Source organism: Corythoichthys intestinalis, chromosome 9, assembly GCF_030265065.1.
Source record: "Corythoichthys intestinalis isolate RoL2023-P3 chromosome 9, ASM3026506v1, whole genome shotgun sequence".
NCBI classification, from domain to species: Eukaryota; Metazoa; Chordata; class Actinopteri; order Syngnathiformes; family Syngnathidae; genus Corythoichthys; species Corythoichthys intestinalis.
Window position 1 is genome coordinate 43,701,815 of NC_080403.1, and position 17,246 is coordinate 43,719,060.

At 40.2% G+C, this 17,246-nt stretch overlaps 2 protein-coding genes across 2 annotated transcripts in view; one reads left to right on the forward strand and one right to left on the reverse strand.

The window, feature by feature from the left end:
• The window catches only part of espl1 (extra spindle pole bodies like 1, separase), a 42,743-nt gene extending 41,050 nt beyond the window's left edge, over positions 1-1,693 (reverse strand). Inside the window, exon 1 of the mRNA XM_057844863.1 lies at positions 1,558-1,693. The gene's annotated coding sequence lies outside the window, so the exon portion shown is untranslated. The remainder of the gene's footprint in view (positions 1-1,557) is intronic.
• Positions 1,694-10,162: 8,469 nt separating this feature from the next.
• LOC130922083 (odorant receptor 131-2-like) lies at positions 10,163-15,585 on the forward strand. The gene is made up of 2 exons (XM_057846597.1): positions 10,163-10,315; positions 14,806-15,585. Exons 1-2 carry the CDS (start codon positions 10,163-10,165, stop codon positions 15,583-15,585), a joined length of 933 nt encoding a protein of 310 aa, XP_057702580.1.
• Positions 15,586-17,246: the final 1,661 nt, after the last annotated feature.

The window sequence follows — 17,246 nt, forward strand, 5'->3', positions numbered from 1 at the left end:
GTTCCTATTATGAAATTTAAAGGATCTCCGGTTTTCTGTGGTCAATCGGTGCCAAATTAAAAACTAGGAAAGAGGGGGTCGCCACATTGGCTAACAGACTAGCATCACATTTGACATATTTACATAAAATAAATGCCCCTTTTTTGCCTTTAACCAAGAACCGAGACAGTTTTACATCCATATCTATAAAGAATTCAGGGATTTAAGCATTTATTCACAAGAATTTCAACGTAAAAAGCTCTTGTGGTGACAAGGCGGCGCCACAATGGCATAAAGACCAATAGCACATTCGACATATTTACGTAAAATGTATGCTAACTGCCCGTTTTTTTTGTTTTTGTTTTTTGTTTTGGCTTTTAATCAAGAATCGAGAGTTTTACGTCCATATCTATAAAGAATTCAGGGATTTAAGCATTTATTCACAAGAATTTCAACGGAAAAAGCTCTTTCTGGTGACAAGATAGCACCACAATGACAAAGACCAATAGCACATTCGACGTATTTATGTAAAATTAATGCTCTTTTTTTTGTTTGTTTTTAACCAAGAATCGAGACTGTTTTACGTCCATATCTGTAAAGAATTTAGGGATTTAAGCATTTATTCACAAGAATTTCCAATGTTAAAAACTCTGTTTCCACTCGGTCAGCTTTGACAGAGATGGGCCCCCTGTTTATCGGCCCAGCGTCCCGCCAATATCATTATGAAGTCTATGAAAGAGGCTAAAATCCACGCTTTCAAGTCATGTTGACAGTAGTGCTCTATGTCAAATACTTATTTTTTTTACGGTACTTCACAGACGCCATGTGATTGAACAGGCCAGCATGATCATGGAACGGCAAGCCTGAGTCCGATTGGTATAATGGAGTCATGTGATTATTGTTGTGACAACTCATTGGTGAAACTGCTACAGCAACAGTTGGCATCACTTTAAAAAAAGTAAAATCTAATATGTAGAATAAAGAGGAAAAAAATGTAACGACTATTGTAGCCCAACGTAGCGGAGTAAGAGTAGCGTTTCTTCTTCACAAATCTACTCAAGTAAAAAGTATGGCTTAGTAAAACTACTCTTAGTACATTTTTCTCAAAAAATTACTCTAGTAAATGTAACGCGTTACTACCCACCTCTATACTTGGTATGAAGAACTTGGGCAGCGTGGAGTCAAATTTTGACCGGTTTTAAAATATGCTGTCAAAATGAGAAGTTGAACGGGAATCCGCTTAGATATCTTGGTTTTGAATTAGATTTTTTTTTTTTTTTTTTTTTTTTAATTATCCACTTCCGAATGGTTCCGTGAATGCATATGGGAAACTTTGGGGTTTAGTACTTTTAGCAAGGTTAAGAGCCACTGGTGTGGATGCAAACATATTTGCTTCATTTATACACAGTAAAAGAACCGAGAGAACATCAACGAGGACGGGTGTTTCTATAATTTTAGCCTAGGGTTGTATTACGCCATATTTTCAAAGTGAGCCAATTTGGCTAACGACCACTCAACAGTAACATGACGCGACATAACTGACATGAAACGTTGTGAACAAGGTCATCGGCGACTTACTTTGATTTGAAGTCCTGTGCAGCAATACTAGTAGTTACATAAGTCAAAAAGACATTTCTTCTTATATGGCCACAAAACTAAACAGTAAGCAACGGCACTACGGCTGGCAAGTGTGTATTAAACTCGGAAAGAGTACTACCGCGCACTACTTTTGAAAGCATCGCTAACCAATCAGCTAGTACTGCCGGACTACACGGAAACGTGTGGTATTATGGGTAGCGTAGTTTTCATCGTCATACATGACACAGGAACGCCACCTTTTAAGGACCTCATTTCCCAAATTATCATTTATGCGCAAAATTCTGGCGCAATCATTTGAATGCAATACATTTTTTTCTGTGTTTTTGCACTCAATTCCATATACCGGTAGTCATTATTTATGGACTCACATGCTGTGGTTAAAATTTCATTCTAATTGCTTATGTATGGAAATAACTAATGAGAGAACATTACTTATTTTCCTCATTATAAATTTGCCCAGTAGATAGCAGCAATGCATCTTTAATATTATTGACAGGTTTTATACATCAAACAGTATAACTTTCAGGGGCGTCACTATGTTTTAAGAACAGGGGGGTTTAGCACCCAGAAGTTGCACAGGATGTAAGTGAACGTAGCGTACAAGCACAAAACTTCACCAACAGCTAACAGAGACTGATAATTTACACATATATGTATATATCAGGCCTGTCAACAATAACGCGTTAACGACCATGATTAATCTGGAAATATTAAAGCATTAAAAAAAAAAAAAAAAAAAGCAATTTACCGCTCACACTAAGTTTGGCCACAACTTCCTCCCGTAGTACCACACGCTGATGTTTACATTCTCCACGCGGCAATGCAGGACGTAATGCAGCCAGCCACGATGAGTGAGGATGATGACCAAATTCCGTTTTTTAAAAAGCTGCCTAATGGAAATCTGGATAAAACCAAAGTTGTGTGCACATACTGATGTAATGAACTGTCGTTTGATCGAAGCTCAACCAGCCTAAAGTACCACCTTCGGGCACAGCTAGTGTTAGCAATGACGCCAACACTGCGGGAAACAAGCCGCAGTCATCAAGCTACACTGGCAGAGTGCGGACTCGGACTTGTCAACAAAAGACAACAAGTAGGTTGACTACTGCTATCGCTACATGGGTAGACAGAGACTGTAGAGTGTAGACCCATTAACATAGTCGAAGACGAGGGCATTGAAAATGACAATGACAACAAACAACAACGACAAACCACTAGACAGGTACAAGGCAGTGCCAGCATGGACTCATGTCCACTACAGTGGTGGTCTGTGCACAGTGGTGCCCACAGTAAGCTGGCCCATGCAAAAAAAAAAGTATCTGGTCACACCTGCCACAACCGTTTCCTGCGAGAGACTGTTTTCTTTGACAGGGCACATTGTTCAAAAGATAAGGTCTGCTCTGTTATCTGAAAATGTCAACAAGCTAGTTTGGCTGAGCAGTTGGTTAAAAAAAATAGAGTATGACTGGCTAACTTAAGCAGTGTTTCTAAACACCTTTACACACAGTTTAGTGTAATGTTTTTCAGTTGAATGTGTGAAAATTGACAATTTTTTTTATATCTCACACAGCTTTCAGGCCATTTAGTTTAAAACTGCAAATGCTGCATTTATTTGTGTGAAATGTTCAATTTAACAGACAAGTTGTTTACACATTTTTTGAAACACTAGCTACTTGTTACTGCATTGTGCTTGTCTGCTCTTTAAATTGGCAGTTAATTTTGGGTAATATGCCAAACGGTACTTGAGCCACATTGTTAGTCTGAGGCACTTTAATCTGTTAAAGCTCTTTGCTGTATCATACTATTTATTTTATTTATCATTTTATACGAGCTGAGTTGTTAAATAAAATTTTAAAACTGTATTTGGTTAAGTATTAATTCATTCACACATCATACATTTCATCTTAAAACAAATTTTAAGTCAATTATAGTATTTTCCTAGATTTTTTTTTCTGAAGAGCAACTTTATTTATCCCAAGGGAAATGTGATTAATCATGATTAATCACACAGTTGACAAATAATTAACTAGATTAATTTTTTTTAATCGTTTGACAGCACTAGTATATAGACCCTACCCACCGACGTCACAAAACCACGTGCTCGCTGTATGGTTCCGCCCACTTGTCCGTCATTTTGTCTCTGTATTAGCAGTGGTTTCAATTGATCGAGGAATTTAAAATGCATTTCATGGAAGACCCGGTGCTTTCTGATGCCGTAAACTCACTGGATGTGTTGCATAAAAGGCGTTATGTGGAAAAGCTTCGTTCTATACAGTCGCCAGATCCATATTTGATGCCCAAATCGATGTTTTTCGACCCACTGTCTTCGCCCTGTCTGCCTGACATCTGCTACGCTGATATTTACAATTATCTTGTCCACACAAAATCAGCCTATTCTCACGAAAGTTTGAAAAACCTTAAGAGCTTGGAGGCTTATAAATACTTCGTTGCTGGTTGGGTGAAACAGGTCCTCGTCCACGAAAATTCGGCAGGAATCTATCTTGTGCTTGGAAAGGTGAGTTACGAAATTTTCAATTCAAAATCTTTTGTTCTTGCTAACATCCACTGTCAAGTCTAATGTATTTCATGTCATTTGTCAATGGAGCTAGGGCTTTTAATGTTTATACGGTTTAGCGATAGCACTCTCACTACATACATACGTGTATGTTGTCGGCGATTAGCCTAGCAATGATCTTAATTGTGGTTGTCAGCCCAAAACCCTCTAAATATATATTAAACGCATCTTACCAGATATAAAATGACTTCTACATAATCTGTGGTAATCGTTTGGAGCCCAGTTTTCTCGTCGAATTGCAGCAGCCCATCTCGCTCTCTCCTCTCCGTGTCTCTCGGAATCCGGTAGAACTTCAAGTCTCTCCGTCTATCTTCTCTGTTATTGCAACCGACCGCCACACACGCCTTCACCATTTTGATTATTAATGTTAACGAGCAGAAAAACACGCCGTAAATAGGAGGAATGTACGTAGCCGTAACAGGTCAACACGATGTGTTGACGGACAATTGGGCGGCACCAGTCAGGACAGCGGAGTTGTGACGTCACGTGGGTAGGGTCTATATATGAGAGAGATAGAGGCTAATGCTATTACTTTCGCTCACAACACAGTGATCGTTTGTTCCCAAATATTTGTAAATCGCACAGATTACATTTTGGGCACATACGTAACAAAAATGGCTGTAATTTCAAACCCTGAAAAATACTACTAATTACTTGAATTTATCTAATATCTTTGTCAGGCTAATTTGCCTTACACACACGCACACAAACATACAGTATATTCAAACATTTTACATACATACAGTCCAGGCCAAAGGTTTGGACACACAATTTCATTCATGCATTTTCTTTATTTTTGTGTCTATTTACATTGTACCTTTTCACTGAATTCAATTAAAACTATGAATGAACATGTGTGGAATTATGTACTTTGCAAAAAGGTGAAATAACCAAAAACATATATAATATTTTAGTATCTTTAAAGCAGCCTCCCTTTGCTCTGATTATTTTTTATTTTTTTCACACTCTTGCCATTCGGGGTTGGGACCTTCAGTTGTGTTGTATTGAATGAGGTGTGTCCAAACTTTTGGCCGGTACTGTACGTGAATGAGGTCAGCCCCTGTACTCGTCTATGCGTAACGTGAGAAACAAAGCTGATGCTCCAGAAGGAAGTCACCCCAAAGATAGAGGTAATAAGACTGCACACTTAACTCTACTAGGACCTTCACAATGCATTTCAGATTAACTAGCTAGCAGTAGCTATGTAGTAGCGTTATATTAGAGCTGGGATGTAACTTTTGACCGCAAAATGCGGAGCATTTGGTTTATTATTACATGGGACTTTCTGCTGTTAGCTGGGGGCTGGAGCTAACTAACTGTTACTATCACCAGTGATAAATACTCACTTTCTTGAGAAAACTTTTATGTCTATCCTTCATCCATCTATTCACGTTCACGCTCTGCTCTGTGTGCATCAGAGGTATACACACCCCCACAGTGCCGGTAAGAGCAAGGTCACAAAGAAAACGCAGGATCCTCAACCTCCCAGGCCTCTGGTAGAGGACCCCAGCTAGAGATGAAAAGCCACATACCCTACCAGGGGAAATGGGGGGGTTGGTGAGGAAAGAGGTACAGTGGGGCAAATAAGTATTTAGTCAACCACTAATTGTGCAAGTTCTCCCACTTGAAAATATTAGAGAGGCCTGTAATTGTCAACATGGTTAAACCTCAACTATGAGAGACAGAATGTGGAAAAAACCCCAGAAAATCACATTGTTTGATTTTTAAATAATTTATTTGCAAATCATGGTGGAAAATAAGTATTTGGTCAATACCAAAAGTTCATCTCAATACTTTGTTATGTACCCTTTGTTGGCAATAACGGAGGCCAAACGTTTTCTCTTCACAAGCTTTTCACACACTGTTGTTGGTATTTTGGCCCATTCTTCCAAGCAGATCTCCTCTAGAGCAGTTATGTTTTGGGGCTGTCTTTGGGCAACACTAACTAACCCTTTCCACCATGATTTGCAAATAAATTCTTTAAAAATCAAACAATGCTATTTTCTGTTTTCACCACATTCTGTCCCTCATGGTTGAGGTTTACCCATGTTGACAATTAAAGGCCTCTCTAATATTTTCAAGTGGGAGAACTTGCACAATTAGTGGTTGACTAAATACTTATTTGCCCCACTGTATATACCGTATTTGCCCAAATATAAGACTGTATACTGAATACTTTATCTGACAGCGGTATCATAATACCAAATGAACCACCATGAAGCCTTGAACCATTTGGTTTCAAAGCTTCATTGTTTCAAGAAGCTTCTTTTGGCCATCACTGGTCTTGGGGGAGACAGTCAACTTCCAACTGTCAACATTGTTGTTGCCCAACATGCCTCCTAGCATGCATTGCAGCACTACAGATATAAATAGCAATCAAAATTCATTTTCTGTGGTAATCATTTATTCAGTTACTGTTCCAGTTGTTTCATTCATTACTAGTTATGGTATTTGGTAACACTTTATTTGACAGAGGTGCCATAAGACAATCATAATTATGACATGACACTGTCATGAGCATTAATAAATGCTTATAACAGATGTCACTTAGTGTCATCCGACAAATCATCTCACTTTTAAATGGATGTAAAAGAGCTGGACATAAATGGAGTTTGTGACATAATTTGCCGGATAACATTGAATTACATCTGTCATGAGCATTCAGTAATGCCCATGATAGTGTCATGTCATAATTATGACGGTCTTATGACAATCTTACGACGCCACTGTCAAATAAAATGTCACCTACTAACCCAAATAAATCAACAAATAAGCTGCACAGGACTATAAGCCACAGGATGCAAAATGAGGGAAAAAAGTAGTGGCTCATTGTCCAAAAATTACAGTAGTTCATTCTGAAGACAAACCAGCTGCAAAAAAATGATGTTTTCACCAGCATTTAATAGCTGTAATGTAGTTAATTAAGTTTATTTAGTGGTGAACAGTGTTGCGTAATTTGGGGAATTTTAGACAAAAGGTTAAACCTGGGATTTACTGGACCATAAGAGATTTCCCCACAAGTGTTTCAGAGATTATGTTGTTGGTTGTTGAGTTTTTCAGGTAATTTTTTTCACTTGGATCTTAATCCAATCTGTGAAGAAAAAAAAAAAAAAAAAACCTCAAATGAGACAAACAAAGCTCATAACGTAATGTTAGCATGACATTAACATTCAAGTCCTAAGAGTAATTGCTGTTGTGATAACAAAACTGCTGTTCCTCTAACGAGCTCGTTGACCTTCAAGGTTCCCCGGCGGATTTGAGTTCCTCTGAGAATTGCCGCTCGTTTTTGACAAACCTCGCTGGAAAAACAACCGCAAAGGTCAGACGGCATCTGAGGACATGTTATTCGACGTTAAGTTCTCCTCCGTAGAGACTTTTGGGCGTCACGTTTCCTTTGTTTACGTGTATGCATGGGCTGTCAATCAAATCAGGAAGTTCATACATCTTTAAAACTTTCTATATCTTGAATTTGTGCTGTCAGTTAGTGTTAGCTAGCTGAGACCAAGACTTGCCCGACACCAGAACTCATCGACGCCGAGACTTTTATCAGGTAGACTTTTGCACAGATATTGATACTAGTATCGGCACCGATACAACACTAAAATGATGTGCTCGGTATCGGCGAGTCCTAAGAAATAACATGCTGATGCTGCTCAATATGTAGTTTTCAAGATTGCGCTTCATACTAATGGTCACCCCACCCAAGATGGGCGCCAGCTAAGAAAATGAGCACTTGTCGCTAGGGTTGCCAACAGTCCCGAACTGGGTGGGACAACTCAGAATTTTGGATGTTCGGATTGGTACCGCTGCCGTTGGCAATCCTATTTGTCATCCTTCCCGATTTGATGATAGATGTCCAATCGTGTGGCGTCCAATCAACCTTCTGCTGTGAATTTTAGATAGTTTATCAGCAGTAGACATTCGTTCATTCGCTGCCAGGCTTCCTACTTTGAACTGATTGACCAACTAGAGTCGTGAATGGCAGCTGCTGATTAAATAGCAGATGCATTGGCATTGATGAATTCATCTTTGAAAGAAATATGTGATTTATGACTTTGAAGGGAATGTTGCCCACCCTAAAGCCATTTTGATGGGGCAATAAAAGGTTTTTTGTGCTTCTGCCATGAATTGAAATGAGTTTACCCGTAGTAGACGTCTAATCTATTTGAAGAAGGAGCGTGGCATGTCCCACTTCAAATGGATTGGACGTCTATGGCAGCCATCGAGCTAAAGCAGATCCTTTGACAAGAAATAAGATAGTTATAGCTTAATTTGAATGTCAATTCATTGAGTTTGACGGGAACCCCGTCCCTACCAACGTGGCCTGTGGGCGGCCATGTTTGTAGGGGCTATGAAACTCTTTTCCTGCTTCTGCCATCAATTGAAATGAGTTTATCACTCGTTGACGGCCGATCCATTTGAAGCGGCAGGGTGGCAGCGAATGAATTTTTGTTTATTCCCTTCCAACCCTCCCGCTTTGAATGAATTAGATGTCTATTCACGTCAATGGCAGCCAATTGTTTAAGTAGGGTCTGATCTAAACATGATATCATTGACTTTACATTCAAGTGGGTATGCAGTCATTTAGTATTAAAATAACAGGTTGGCAGTGAACCCAAGCGGGTGGTATGTAAAATGCCAGGCGACCTCATGAGGGAACACGTCATTCTTGTGTCAACATGGAGGACGACATGTGTGTGTGTGTTTCGTGCATAAAAAGCGGCGCAGAGGGCGTGCGCGAGGTCCAGGTCGGTCCATCTGATACAGGTGAGTATCCACTTTATCCACTTTTTCATCTTTTAGTTAGTGGACAGCACATATAATTTATTATACATTTGGTAATACTGTGTGAGGCAGCTTTATAATATGCTAAAACAAAATGCTAATTACGAATAGCTCTTTGGTTTTTTTTGTATTGTGGTCCACGAACAAAGTTGACTTGCTTTTTTGTCTCATTCCAATAATTAGATGACATTTTTGAAGAAATTACATGGCAATACAATCTTGCTAATGTTTTGGGGGGGGGGGGGGGGGGGGGTTGGGTAAAAAATGTGAGGATGTGAAAAGTCATCTATTTTGCTAACATTCATATGACAGATGAATGATGTGAATAGGAAAATAGGTTAACTTTGAATTTGAATGTGTCACTTTGATTCATTGGGATTTTGGATTTTTCAATATCGTCAATGGGATTTCCTGGGGAGTTTTTTGTAATAAAAAAACCAAAACAATAGTCGGATTTTGGTCAAAAATGTAAAGGCATGTGACGTGTTAAGTGAATAAGTGATAACGTGAAAAGAATGTTATGATGTGAAAATTATATTTTTGAATGTGTTAATGGGATTTTATGACGGTTTTTTTTGGTCAAAAATAGTCAAATTTTGGTCTGAAATGTGAAAATATGTGTATATATTTTTGAATACGTACAAATGGAAATGTGTTTTGGAATGTAACATGGATAGAAATGACAGAATGTGTAGTGTGTCAATGGGATTTTATCGAAAGTTTTTGGTTAAAAAAGGTCGCATTTTGGTCAAAAATGTAAAAATATGTCAAATGTTTTGTGAAAATAATAGAATTGAAAACGTGTGAATGGAATTTGACATGAATAGCAACTATGTGAATGCTTAATGTTGAAAGTTTATGGTTAGAAGTGGTCAAATCGTGGTGAAAAATGTGAAAAACTGTTTTGTGAACATGTCCAAATAGAGATGTGTGAAACTTCACATGAATAGGACACTATCAATGTGTCATGTGTCAATGGGATTTCATGGGAATATTTTGGTAAAAAATGTGAAAATATATTTTAGTTTTAAGGATTTAGCTTTCTAGTTTTTGAGGATTTTTTTTCAATATCAGATGCAGCAATTTGTGTGTACGGGTGTTTTTTTGGCTTCTCATCCACACAAACACTTCTTTTTTTGTGGAATTTATTTAATCCCACGCTGTAGATGATATTTCATTGAACTCCTGTGAAACCGTTGTACTTTTCAGCATCCGTGCGGCGACATGAGCGAAGCGGCGCTGGTCAATGCCAGCGTGGTGGTCCAGTACCGCGACTCGCTGGGCAAAGCGGTGGTGAAGAACGTCATCGTGATGGCCATCGGACTCACCATCAACTACATAAACGTCAGCCTCATGTACACATTTTGCAGGCACCAAGTAAGAAAAACGGACGGACGAAAGCTCGGCCTGGACAAAATTTCGGCCAAAGTTTTTGGCCTCTGGATACCAATTTTGAAACTGTACAGATACCACATTTTTGCGGAAAAAATATATAGTATTTTTAAGATACTAAATTGCTGCATATTGAAGGAATCTGACCTTTTAGCCAGACTGCCAGAATTGCGCCAGCCGAACTGCCGGACCCGCGCTGGCGCAGCTCCAACAACCCGGGCCGACAGGACCCCAAAATCCCGGCTAAAAGGCCAAACTCAGCGCGTTCACCTTAGTCTTAACCCTTTGTTCTGACTTCATTTTGAAAGGTTTAAACAAGGCTCACCGAAAACAAGTTGACAATTTATTCAGGTCGACAGCGATCAAACAGCAAGGCGAAACAGAAACAGACTCAGACGGGGAAGCAAGGTCAACCTATAACCCTTCAACAAAAGGTTTCCAAGAAAAATGACCACGATTAGTTAAACATTCAGTCTTTTGAAGGCTCATGCGGAGTGGGCTGTGGCCAGAAGAAAGGTGTGTTTTGGATAATCTTCTATCGCAGTTTGGGCTGTTTAGTTCAACTGAGGTGAGATGTTGGGCCTGCCTGGATGCCTGAGAGCAGGGGTGCCCAATCCCGGTCCTCGAGAGCCCCTATCTAGCTTGTTTTCCATGTCTCCCTCCTCTAACACACCTGAATCAACTAATCAGGATCTTTATCAGGCTGCTGCAGAGCTTGCTGATGAGCTGATCATTTGATTCAGGTGTGTTAAAGGAGGGAGACACGGAAAACAAGCTGGATAGGGGCTCTCGAGGATCAGGATTGGGCACCCCTGCCTGAGAAGCCCCGTGCTATCAGACTTAGTTTTCCTTGTTCTCGGGTCTTACTTTGGTAGGCCCCACCGAAGATATGACGACGGTGTCTTTTCCTTTGCTTATCAGGTGAGGGCTGATATGGAATGTACTGACTCAGCGCTGGCTTGTCAGGAGTGCATCTGTGTATTATAACCTATATTATAATTCTTATATTAATATTAAACTATGGTCTTTTTTATTATCGTATTGGCCAGAATATAAAACGGTCCAGATTATTTGACGACGCCCTCTTTTTCAAGACTCAAGTTTGAAAAAAGACTTTTTGAACACCAAATTAGTTTTTATACAGAAAATTACATCTGAAACAAATTATTATAACAATATATTTGAGAGAAAAAGCATGTTATTTTGCCTCCATTAAATCTTAATATCTGAACATTTAAATATGTAAACTAAAGTGCAATCACATTCGTAAATGAAGGGGTTCTGGTTTTTGAAATATAAATAAACCAATCTATTGTGATAAAACAACAAAATTGCAATAACTGCATTAACCATCAAAGTGAAGTCTGACTGTAACTGTAGTCTTAAAACAAATCTGAATAAGGAAAAACATTGCCATAAAATAATGCAAACTGGTCAAACTTGAGATAAGCTGAGATCTGTCATGACAGAACATCGCTTCAATGATATATGGCACCATCTAGCATCGTGAATGGGGAGAGTAGCTGAGATCTGTGATGACAGAACATCGCTTCAATGATATCTGGCACCATCTAGCGTCGTGAATGGGTATAATGCCTAGAACGCGAATATAAGACGACCCCCTCTTTTTCAGTCTTATTTCAATGCAAAAAAACACTGTCTTATATTCGGGCCAGTACGGTATATCGAGTTTGTTAGAATAATACAAACAGTTAGACGGTGCCTACGAGAAAAGGCACTATCTCCTTCAATTACTCACTTGAATGTAAAGTCATGACTTATCGTGGCTCATTGTCTACTATTGACGGGTCTAGAAGTCCAATCCATTTGAAATGGGAGGGATGGCAACGAATGTAAACGTTCATTCGCTGCCACCCTCCCACTTCAATGGAGGAAGTCGACGTGATGTCACGATGACGTCACCTTGCTTAGCAACGTGTTGCCATTTTGTGAAGGGGGAGCACACAGCTAAACATTCCATAGACAAACGTCTGAAATTAATATATTTCAGGTGTGTTTTGCGTCTATTTTCCTAAAAACGTCTTAAACGTGGCTTACTATTATCACGAGTCACTGCCGACAGACGCGAGGAGGCGATGCAATTTAAAATGAGCGGTTATTGGCTTACAAAGCTGCCGATACAAAGTCGCAGCTGATAGCTGGTTAAACAAAGGAATGGCCTGCAGTGGAGTTCGGAAACATCTACAACTCCCTCATAAAGTCACCCAGTAAGTTGACCTTTATCATTTACGTGGAATATGTACTGTGTGGAACTGAGAAAATTGGTAGTATATGGCGGAAAACACTCAGGTGACTTGAAGTTCCGCTCTGAGACCGCCAATTTGGCCAGATTTCAAAATTGTCCGATATGCATGTGTCATACATCATTGGAAAGCTTAAAATCTCAATTTTCTGGGGGACGAAAAATTTGAACTGGAGGGCATTTTTGAAAAAAAAAAAAGTTTTTTAAACAGCAAAACCCTAACTGGAGGCGAGAGCACGCGAGAGCAGAATTAAAGACACCACGATTTTAACGAGATATTATCGCATACTTACCTCCATGTAGCATGTATCACTGAGTGTCAAGACACAGCTGTGAATGGACACAGCCAGATTTTTTTGGGATTTTATGGGTGAAACATGGTGATATAACAAGGGTCGCAATGCAGAAATCGCAGGCAATAAGGAGTGGTTGAGATTTTCTTTTGCATATAGTTACCCTTTTAAACATTATTTTTCAAATTTTCTTTGTTTGGATCGATTATTTACCATCTAACATATCGGGGAAAATGCGACAGTAACAAAAAAAATACAATTAAGCGATAGTTATGAGGTAGATATCCGTGACTTTTTTACAGACGCCAAATTTTTAATTGTGACGTAATTCGTTTAATAGTTTAAAATATGCGAGTGAATAATTTTTTAAAGTCGTTTTCTTTTTTTAAACTAAATATTAGACATCAATTAAGGATTCTAAGCTAAAAAATGACAGACATTTTGAATAATAAATATAATTATCTTCTTTTTATGGTAAGGTTGAAACAAAAACGGTTGCGCGGCGTCTGTAAACGGGGGTTTCCAGTGTAAAACGGGCAAATTAAAAATAGTTCAGGGGCTTAATGCGCCATGAATCTGCTATGGCAGCATATAGACATATTGTTCTATCAAACACAACAGTTGATTTGGCTTAGAATACAACAGTTTCTCTGCAAGAGGAGTGCAAGGGCAGAAACTGCTTTTTCAGTCTTGTCTGTGTTTTCCGCCATATACGAAGTGATTATTTCTGCCGTGACCGGTAATTCGCCTCCAAGCGTTATTTAGCCGTGGGCATGTCACGGCAAAATAACCAATTCCCACCAGGCCAATAATATACCGATTGACTAATCAGAGCAGTTCACGGCAAAAGAAAAATAACGCTTTGCGAGTTGCCGGTTACGGTAATAATAACCACTGCCTAGTCTATTGAATCCTAGCAGCTAATTGGGGCAAAAAAAATCGACTCACCAGTAATAAAATGTCAGCTGCAAACGTAAATGTGCTTGGATCTAGGTTCCCACAGGCGAAAATAGTCCACGGAACCGTCTTCTTTTACTCTTCCTCGATTAATTGCTCTCAGCCATTTGTTTCTCCTTTTCTTCTCACGTGGAAGAATGAAGAACTTCAAATGCGGCTCCGAACTCTTCCTTGTGTGACAACTCGCAACACAGCAACTTTTAGTCATTCCGACGGAAAAAAGAACGCAAATAAAATGAAAGTTAAACGCGTTTGTATTACAATGCACGACAGAGCAACTGCTTGTGACTCGTCTTTTGCCCCATTGTCAATGTGCCGACGCTTTGTTGTGGCTGGTGACGTCATTAAATGCCCGGATGTCCGACTTCCTCTATTGGATTGGGGGCCTACAGTTGATAGACACATTTCATTTCACTGCAAAAACATCGCTTCTACCAAAATGGCCTTAGGTGTGGCGGCCATGTTGGTAGGGCGATTTTTCCATCAAAGTAAATTCACTGACATTTGAATGAAGGAATAATTAGCTTATTTCTTATTTCTGTTTCTTTCCGACAACGCTATACGTCCAATCCATTTGAAGTCTATTCATGATTACTCGTTTCAATTGACGGCAGTAGCATATAGACCTGTCATTGCTCCTACCAATATGGCTGTCCTGTGGTAACGTTCACATCAACATTCAAAAGTAAATCCAATTTCATCAATGTTGCTATTTAATCGTTTTCTAATAAGGCGCTAGATTCCAATCCGTTTGAAGAGGGAGGGTTAGCAGGGTTAGCAGCGCATGAACAATCAATTCACAGCAGAAACATAGATAGCACGATCGGCTATCTAGAGTGGGGCACGTGCTCGTAAACTAGATCCAAAAATGTACATATGATAAGTTGTTTCTCATCACCCCCGATACCGACGACGTCATTTTAGCATCGTATCGGTATCGATACCTATGGTGCGTTTTGCAGATCTTCTACTCCAACCCTCGCTACATCCTGTTCTTCACGCTGGTTCTGAACGACATGATCCAGATGAGCGTGGGCATCACCCTGTTCGTCATCAGTTACGTCCTCTACCGGATCACCGTCCTGTCGTGTGCCCCCTTCATCCTGATGGCCATCATCACCACGGAGAACACACCCCTCATCTTGGCCTGCATGGCGGGAGAGTGCTACGTGGCCGTGCGCATGCCGCTCCACCACGCCCGCATCTGCACCGTCCCGAGAACCCTGCTCCTCATCGCTGCCATTTTGACTGCCAGTTTCATCTCCGCCTTCCCGGACCTTTTTGTCACACTGGCCATCGAGCCCGCTGACTACTTCTCCAGAAAGATCTTCTGCCTTCGGGAAACCGCTTTCCCAAGCCCATTGCTCATCCAGAAACGGGACATCACCTACATCGTCTACCTGGTCCTGGTCTGGTCGGTCATCTTTTTCACTTACTTCCAGATCCTGTTCACGGCCCAGACGGCCAGCAAGGATGCCAAGAAGGCCAGGAAGACCATCGTACTGCACGGCGTTCAGGTCCTGCTATGCATGACCACGTACGCCGTGCCGCTTGTGAAGGACGCGTTGCTCCGAGCCTTTCCTGAGAGCTACTCGGACTCGCTGTTCGCCTGCTACGTCATCGTGCAGGTGTGGCCCCGCTCCGTCAGCCCTATTATTTATGGCGTGAGGGACAAATGCTTCAGAAAGTACCTCAAGCACTACCTGGTCTGCAGGACCGCACCACATGGAGACATGTCTTGATTTGGAAAAACATTTAACTTTGCGCTCCCATTGCTCACCTCCTGTAGGGTTTTGGTCACTTCCTGTTCATTTTTGGGAGTTTTGGGTTTTGATTCCTGTTGATTTTGGGCCACTTTTTGTTGATTTCTGGTTACTTCCTTTAAATTTTGGGGCATTCCGGGGTTGCTCCCTGTACATTTTGGTACATTCAAGGGTCCCTTCCTGTACGCTTTTGATTGCAGGTAGTCCCCAGGTTAGGAAAGAGTTCCGGTCCTACGCTGGCGACCAGTGTTATTAATAACGTTGTTAGAGTATAACGGCGTTACTAATGGCGTTATGTTTTTCAGTAGTGAGTAATCTAATTAATTACTTTTCTCATCCTGGCAACGCCGGTACCATTACTGAGGATGTAAAGGCGTGCGATACTAAGTGTTACTACGTTGGTTGAATGACACGAGAAAAGTCCGAGAGACACGGACTCACGAAGACTGTAGCCGATAACCTGCACACTACGCCCACATGATGCTATGGTAGATATCACATAGGACTAGATACGAAATGATAGACTCGCCGGCGTTAGTAAACAGCCGCCATTGAAAGCAGTAGACTTCTCAGGAAGGCTCTGTTCTAGAGAACCTTCCTAGCGAATATATGAACGTGGGGTGCGCATCCGTTAACTGGTTTGACAATACGGCCACACTCAAAAAAATGGAGTGTTGAACTGACATTAAAAATTTGTGGAAAGAATTTGCACCTGATAATATTGCTTTCCTTCAGCATTTAGCAATCGTGTCCTTTTAACATAAAGCACACATGTCTAGCCAATATTAGGCACTCACGTTGCGCGAATATAAAGCACTCTTGTTGAGCCAACATAAGGACCTCATGTTCACCCCAAAATAAATGTTGAACCGACATTAAAGAAATACATCATTTGCACCTGATTAAATTGCTTTCCTTCAGTATTTAGCAATTGTGTTCTTTTAACATAAAGCACGCGTTGAGCCAACATAATATCGCTTTAACGGGCGGTAATTAATTTTTTAAACTAACCACATTAAAATATTTAGCGCATGCACGGAACGGCCCAATCACTCATTGCCGCAAACAGCCTACAATGGTGACGTTCTACGTATATACAGAGTTAAGAGGCAGTGACAAGTGAGTGGAGTGGATACAGGCATTCATTTGGACCGTGCTTTTATTTGCGTAAAGCTTTGCCATCTCTTCCACAACAATTATAACTACTGAGGCGAGCAACGTGGGGAAGAATGACAGGAGTTGATCTTTTTCTTAACACCCTGCATTGTACACAACACAGATAAGATATATTATTTGCAGCCGCCACGCACAGTCATGGTTACCCACTTCCCATCATGCATTTGGGCAGAACAGTTTTGTCACTACATTATCATTTACTGAAAGCTCAACACATACACTAGATGGCAATATTTAGTCACAATATACAAACTCACATTTATCCTTTAAGAATCTATCTGTGGATCCCTTTCACAGAAAGAATGTTAATAATGTTAATTTAATCTTGTGGATTTATTGTTATAATAAACAAATACAGTACTTATGTACAGTATGTTGAATGTATACATCCGTCTTGTCTTATCTTTCCACTCCAACAATAATTTACAGAAAAATATGGCATATTATAGAGATGGTTTGAATTG